This window comes from Perognathus longimembris, chromosome 12, assembly GCF_023159225.1.
Source record: "Perognathus longimembris pacificus isolate PPM17 chromosome 12, ASM2315922v1, whole genome shotgun sequence".
NCBI lineage: Eukaryota > Metazoa > Chordata > Mammalia > Rodentia > Heteromyidae > Perognathus > Perognathus longimembris.
In genome coordinates, this window is record NC_063172.1 from 52,017,285 (window position 1) to 52,025,416 (window position 8,132).

At 35.7% G+C, this 8,132-nt stretch overlaps 1 protein-coding gene across 2 annotated transcripts in view; it reads right to left on the reverse strand.

The window, feature by feature from the left end:
- Positions 1-6,805, reverse strand: part of Xkr9 (XK related 9) — a 43,189-nt gene extending 36,384 nt beyond the window's left edge. The window contains exons 1-2 of one of the 2 annotated variants that reach the window (XM_048358622.1): positions 5,358-6,805; positions 836-1,381 (exon numbers count right to left, since the gene is read on the reverse strand). In XM_048358622.1, the coding sequence (XP_048214579.1) occupies positions 836-1,107 (272 nt within the window). In that variant the 5' untranslated portion in view covers positions 1,108-1,381; positions 5,358-6,805. Of the gene's footprint in view, positions 1-835; positions 1,382-5,357 lie in introns of those variants that run through there. The other variant, XM_048358623.1, reaches the window with a different exon arrangement.
- Positions 6,806-8,132: the final 1,327 nt, after the last annotated feature.

Genomic DNA, 8,132 nt, shown 5'->3' on the forward strand with positions numbered 1-8,132 from the left:
CTGGGGGTTTCTTCTGTTCTGTCTTTTAGTGCCAGTGCTGGGGCTTGAATTCAGGGCCTAGGCTCTGTCCCTGAGCATTTGTTTGTTCAAGGCTATCCCTCTACTACTGAAGCCACAGATCCACTTCTGGCTTTTTGGCAATTAACTGAAGATAAGAGTTTTATGTACTTTCCTGCGTGGGCTGGCTCTGAACTGTGATCCTCAGATCTCAGCCACCTGAGTAGCTAGGTTTATAGGTGTGAGCCATTGGCACCCAGCTTAAATTAGGGTTTTAACAACATAATTCTTATGGCTGCTTTGAGTTGCCTATGACCCTGTATGTATATAACCACATGACTACATTGGTTATATCATGTTTATGGCAAAAAATTCATTTAAATCAATGATTATAAAAAATAGTAGTCTGTCAGAGTTGCAAGTGATGGGTTATATCTACACTATCTGGCTTAAAATATACATTGAAGATAAAACTGAGTACAATAGCAGAAACCAGTAATTTAATTCATTAAGTTAAAATAGTGTACTTAGTTGGATGTGGTGGTACACACCTATAATTCTAGTACTTGGGAGCCTAAGGCAAGAGGACTACAAGTTCAAGGGAAGACTGGGATATTATATAATGAGACTCTCTCAAAAAGAAAAAGAGGAAACACTTCACGGATGAATCTGGAAAATTATGCCCATAGAGTAACTACTCTTATAAGTACCAATAGTGAAAAGCAAGTTGTTTATGCTACTTGCCAATAGGGAATCATACCATATTTGACTATGCATACAAAAAGGTATTTCCTGTTTGCAAGAAATAACAGTGTAAATGATAAAAGTGTATTCTCACCTTGTAAAAAGTCCTCCTTGCAGGCAATGAAGTAGAAGAAAACAATGTTGACTTTCTTGGTCTGCTGTTTTTAAATCATCCTTAAACCAAGTATAACTAAAACACTGGACCACAAGAGTTCCAAAAAGCATGAAGCTTAATATTAAGACACCAGAAACATATTGTCCTTCATGGAAAAACCTAACAGATACGCAGATGTCCACAATTAAATCAGTTATATAAATTATAATGCCAAGAACTGACATCATAAAATTGCATTTTGTGTATTTCATTATGAATGACTATAACCCTTGGCTTCCCAGCTATCTTCCCTCTTCTTACAAAAAATAAAAAAAAATGCCAGAAAAAGTGTTAGTGCAATTATTGGTATAGCACTGAATTCTAATTTTGATTACCTAAATCTATTTAGAAAACTGAATATTATGAAATTAGAATACTGAAGGAAATACTTTAATTTTTCTAAATCTCTAATCCAGTTCCAGTGTTGCAAGGCGTTAGTTACTCAATCTTCTATTTCTCAATTGTCTTCATTACAGATGAAAATACCTAAGATGAAACAAAAACAATAAATTTCTAAAACTTGTAAATATAAATATTTATACTTAAGTTTTAAAGAATAAAGATTAATTTACACCTAAAAATTCATTTATACTTATGTAAAATTGTTCATTTATAAATTTGTTAATTATAAGTTAATTTATATTTAAGTATATATTTGATTTAATTAAAGCTCTATTTTTCCTAAGTAAAACATATTATCACTACATGTAGCTATTATATTGGGGAAAGTAGTCTCAGAAATATACTTACTAGTTTACAAATGAATTACCATACATACATAATAAAGAATATAGCAGGTACCCTTTTTTTTTTTTTTTTTTTTTTTGCCAGTCCTAGGCTTGGACTCAGGGCCTGAGCACTGTCCCTGGCTTCTTTTGCTCAAGGCTAGCACTCTGCCACTTGAGCCACAGTGCCACTTCTAGCTATTTTCTGTATATGTGGTGCTGGGGAATTGAATCCAGGGTTTCATTCATGTATAGGGGAGGCAAGCACTCTTGCCACTAGGCCATATCCCCAGCCCAAGCAGGCACCCTTTTAAAGAGATGAAGTAGCTTTGAACTGACCTCAGGTCTCTAAGATGTATAAAGTGAAAACAGTGAGTACTAGCAAGATAAAAACAGCATTTCTGACTTTACAAGGAATTTCAATGACTAGAGAAAATGTATATCCAACAAATAAAAGTTAACATTTATTAAGCACTTTGACTCTGGCGCTGGCAAATGTAAAAAAAAAATGCCCTCATTTAATTCTTAAACCAAATTTAGGGTATTAATATTATTACTGTGAACTCTATTATGTAAACATGTGCTGAATGTAATCTGAAGACAAGGTTTGTCTAACATAGTATTTGTTTCTCTGTCAACATGTCACTAAAAAAATCAGATTTCTGTCAGCTATTTAAAAACTAAAAGATCAACTATTCTACCCTACCATTTCTTCATAAGCAATGACAGCTCTATTTTCTCTTGAAATATAGAAATAGTAATAGAGTTATAATGAAGATTAAGAGTTGTTATGAAGATTAAGGGAGTCCTGCATATAATGTACAGAAATCCCTAGAAAAGCACTTGCACATTCACCTGCAGAAAAGTTAGTTATCATTCATTACTATGAGTTCTGGCTTACCTGATCTCTGTAAGTATGAAGTTTGTGATCTGACTTTCTTTATATAATGTTAAATGAAAAAGTACTGTGATATGCTCTCAAAGATTTGAAAACACAAAGGAAATATGACTAGGGAATTTTTTTTTTTTTTTTTTGCCAATCCTGGGCCTGAGCACTGTCCCTGGCTTCCTTTTTAAAGCTCAAGGATAGCACTGTGCCACTTGAGCCACAGCGCCACTTCTGGCCGTTTTCTGTATATGTGGTGCTGGGGAATCGAACCCAGGGCCTCATGTATAGGAGGCAAGCTCTCTTGCCACTAGGCCATATCCCCAGCCCTGACTAGGGAAATTTTTTAAGGCAAAAGATCTACACTAACTGAAAAGAAATCTGATGCACTGTACCCAAAATTGACATGTTGAATTGAAATTCCTTCATATGACCACTTAAGGATAATTTGTAAAACAAAAGAATTAACTTTTAGCTGTGTTATTGATGGAATGGTATTACAGAATGGCATCTTTTTTCCTCTTTGACTTTTCTTTTCATAGCACAATATAGAGTACACAATTTCTTCTCAAGATTTATATTTCAAAACTCTTAACTCCAAAATGTGACTATAGTTAAATGCAAAGGCTCATTAATAGGAGGTAATTAATAATATATGAGCTCCGGGGCAGTAATTTAATTAGACTGATTTTTTTTGAAGAAGAGGAAGAAGAGTTTGGCATGTAGCTCGGTGGTAGGGAACTTACCCAGCATGAGTTCTGAGGTTTAATCTTCAGCATAGAAAGAAGCAGAAAAAGGAAGGAAGAAAGAAAGGAAGGGAGGAAGGGAGGAATTATTGGTATTTTTTTTTATTTGGGCCTTCAGAACTTTCTCCTTTCAAACTGTTGGGATAAGCCAAGGAACAGAAAGCTCTGCCTTTGTGGAACTTATATATTAGTATATATAATTAACAATCATAATACTTAATAAATAAATTGAAACATTAGATCAGATGATCAAAAGTGCCATGAGGAAAAACAGCATCATAAAATGATCCAAAGTGGAAGTAGAGAAGTGTATATCATGTGCTACAATTCTAATTAGTTGGTCAGAGCAGAATTCGCTAAGAAAGAAGGCATGTGGATAGATTCCAAACAAAAAATATTCCAAGTAAAGGAACAAACAGATTTCAAATCTAATGTACAAAATAAATTTCCTCCAGAAACAAAAGCTCTATAAAATATTGGCAGATTCTTTAGCATAGTTATATTGGTTACGTTTGATGTGTATCCAAATCCTGTTCTAATGTTATTAGAAATGCAATTTAGGGTTGGGAGGGATATGTGAGAATACTGAAGGAGGTGACATTGATCAGGACACATTGCATTTATAAATTGCTTTGTTGAATGACAATTCTTTCTTACAACTACATAAGGCTACTAAAACAAATTTTTAATGTAATTTATAGTTAAGTACCAATGGTTCATGCCCATGGTCCTAGCTACTCAAAATGTTGATATTGGAAGATCATGGCTCAAAGATAGCCTAGGCAGAATATTCCTTGAGATTCTACCTCGAAAATAACCAGCAAGAATCTGGGGTGGAGTCATGATTCAAGTGGTAAAATGCCAGTTGTGAACAAGTAAGCCAAGAGAGAGTAAAAGGCACCAAGTTCCAAGCAAAACTAAAAAATAAAACTTTAGCTTTGCTATTGAGGAAAATTTCATATATAGAAAAATTGAAAGTAGTAATAAAACATATCATTATAGGATCTTAACTGTAAGTGATACATTATTGCATTTAATCCACTCTCACAAGTCTCTATGGAAAGGGTATTACTGGCTCCATTTTACAGACTAGAAAACTGAAGACAGAGATACAGGGTATTTATTGTATATGTTGATAAAACTTGCTTGTTTCAAAAAATAAACCAACAAAATCTGCTTGTTTCCAGCTTAATACCACACAATATACTGCATAATCTATTAAGGAAGAACAGAAAATACTAATTGATGCTTGAATATGACACTTAGGGATAGAAGTCTACAGATTTGAAAAAACTAACAAAGATGAGAAAACATCATTAGGATTTCAAAGAATAAAATGCTAGATATTTCTAAGCAAAACTTAACCCATTTTCCAGACTCTTCTCAGCAAAACTATAATCTGGAAAGTTCAGTAAAGTAAAACTTGACTAAAGTGCAAAATTGAACTCAACTTTTACATAAAATTTTGAACATAAATAACTTAAAGTTATTGATTATAATACCTAAGTAGTTTCTATGTGTATTTCTTAATTGCTTTACTCATGAAGAGAATTTCCTTTGACTAAAATGAATAAGTAAAATAGTAGCAATTTTATGACAAGTTTAACAAATGGGAAGAATCATTTCTATAAAACAGAATTTATATTATTGGTAGACTATTAGACTCTGTAGCTTAATCTCATATGATAATGTTCATATATCTAATTCAGTCAGGCAGGACATAATTCCACCCAGAAGGAATCTACATAAAAAGCTAAATATAGCAGCTCTTTCAATAGCCATGTACTTTTATAATTTGTATTAAGGATAACTCATCTCTATCTCTACAGGTAATCAATCACCATTCCAATACCACAGTTAGACAAATAATGCCACCTACAAAATTTGGCTCTTAGGAGCTTTCTTATACTTACTGATTTCATAGGACAGTTTCAATCCATTTTCATTCAAAGGTCAACCCTCTTATGCGATTACCTGGCTGCCAGCCAAAATATATATAACCTTTGCCCTTGGACATAATCTCCTTGCCGTAGAGCTGGTATATGAAGAAACAAAAAGTGAAAAACTCATCAACCAAATTCAACTTGTATAAAATATACACTTACTTGTCAATCCAAAATGTCTTCTTTTATTCAAAGCCCCTTCTGGAAAATCTTCACATTGTAAATTATTTCTTCCTCACTGAAGACAAGTATAATCAGAGAGCATATGATCCAGAAGGATTGAATACTAAAATGAAACTGAATTCACCTGTTACTCACAGTGATATTTTCTAATCTAGTGATAAGAGTCTGTATCATCATGACCAGGGCATACCTGTTTACAATTATCTCACTGGGGAAAGAAATACCATGGTTTCTCTCATAGTTGACTAGATTCCAAGCTTCCCCTACTGTAGTAAAGACTTGAGATAAGCAACTTGTAAAAATCAAAGATTAATTTTGGTGCTCAGTGTTAAGAGTTCTACGTCCATAATGTAATGGCCCCATCACTTGTAGATTTCTGGAGAGTAGTACATCATGACAGCAACAAACAGCAAGGCAAAACTGCTCACCTCACACCAGGAAGCAAATAACCTGAAAACTTCCTGTTAGAAGTTCCACTATATCTTATTATCACTATAGGATGAGTACAAGCCTTGAACATATAGGCTTCCAGGGAACATTCCAGATCCAAACTATAGAAACTCCCAAAACACTGTATTTCCTCTTCCTCAAGGTTATTTACTATCTAGAATAGCCACCAACTACCTGACAAAATTTTCAGTAATCCTTTAAGGATAAGCTAAAAACCCACACTTTTTCCTTGCGATTCCATCATTTTACCTGTATTTTACTGCTAGAATTGCACACATAGACATTACAACAAGGTCATGTGCCTCCTTAGTTATGACCCTCTGGGAAAAAGAAAACTATCTTATTCATTTCACCATCTCCTAATATGTCTACTACAACGCTTTGCACATTTGTAGTTAGATGATAAAGGAGTGTGAATGTAGCTGAACAAAATGCAAAATCATTGTACTTATCCTATTAAATCCTTAGTAGCTTCATGACAGGCTTGTGTGTTTGGAGTGGGATCTAACTTTTGTACTGTTGGCCAAGAATCACCTTCCCTAACTAGGCCTCCAGGGTAGCTATAACAGGCTTGCACAATTGTGCCCAGCCTTGAATATTCTTTTCAATAACTTATGGCTCAAATTGTTAAATGGAGAGCAGTAATTAATTCTAGAGTAGTTAATACTTAGACAATTAAGAAATGACTCTTTACAAAGAGAAACACATCCTTCACAAACCCAACCTATTTCCCTGGGCAGGTGGTTACCACCTCTTTTTCCTCCACAGGGAACAAGTGCTAATGAAAGGTAGGAGGGATAAAGTTCCAGTCAAAGCAAATTCAAAAATGCCATTTCTTTTATAAAACAGATAAATAGGACATATGGCTTATAAGCTACCTTGGATACAGAGCTAAAAGGACACCAGCTCCTGCATTCTTTCTTGTAATCACAAAGGCTAGTGACACCTACGATGTCGTAACCTCAGTTAGTATCCTAAAGTATCCTATGCAATTAAGAACAACTATTTCTATTTGATCTCCTTGTTGCTTTAATTGGAAATACAAAGGGTTTTTGTGGCAGAGTGCAGCTCAAAGCCAGCCCGGGAAGAAAAATCCCTCTAAAACTCCATCTTCCAACTATCCAGCAAAGAGCCAGGCTGGAAGCATGGCTCAAGAGAATTAACCAGCCAAACCTTGGAAGTGGCATTGTGGCTCAAAGTGGTAGAGTGCTAGCCTTGAGCAGAAGTGTTAAGGAACAGTGCTCAGGCCTTGAGTTCAAACCATGAGACTGAAGAAATGCCTACTGAGCCATCCCAGCAACAAGCACCTGGACCTTCATGTCAGTCCAGATAACCAGGAACCATGGAGAGCTGTAAGAGGGACACATCCTGGTATCACATCCTAAATGGAGCCACACTGTGATTGCCTTTTCAAAATTAACCAGAGCTGGGAGATCAAGGGAAATAAGAGGCTTGCCCATCTAATATCGTGCCTGTCTACCTTGTAACTGGACAGAAATTTACATTCTTGCCTTTGTTTCCTGCTATTTCTGTGTCCTGCCTATACTATATAGTCCAGACATCTATTGTCCAGTTATATGGAAATTCCTCCTTTCCTGTAATAGGCCAAACTGGGATTATGCTCCAAATGTAACTTTTCTGGCACATGCCTGGGGTGTGTTTTCCTATCAACTAGTCCTGCCACCTTGTCAGCCTTTTGCCTGCTCTCACTTTTTTCAAGTTCCTCTTTAGCAAATTAACAGCCCTCAGAACATCCCTCAACTTTTTATACTCCTTCAAGGTTTCAAATGATAAGAATCTACTTTGTTCTCATAACTCCACATTGCTCCCCTCTCAGCACATTATGTATCCAAAGATTCTATATGAAGGACTTGCCTCTTCTAGGCCCATTCTATGTATCTAAAGATGGAATATGAAGGATCGATTCTGCCTTATTCCCCAAGATCAAGCAAGACAATGTTTTCCCAACATTGCTTAGGGTTGAGGATTCAAATGAGATGCTTTATAAAATGCAGCACTGCAACTAACCACTGGTTAAGATTTAGCAAAATCTATCCACCAAGATTTAGGGCTACTTAATACAAAAAAAAAGATAAATTTACACAAACACACACAGACCCAGACACAGCCTAAAGCCCTAAGGCAATTCTTCCGGGGAAGGGGTGGTATGCAAACCTCCAGGCCTGCCTTCCCCTTGCTTCAACACAGGATAAAATGTGTCTTTCACGTGGGTGCACTGGCCTGCCTGGGAACAAAGTCTAGTGAGGACACCCACGCTCGGGGGACAAGACCAACTCATCAGCT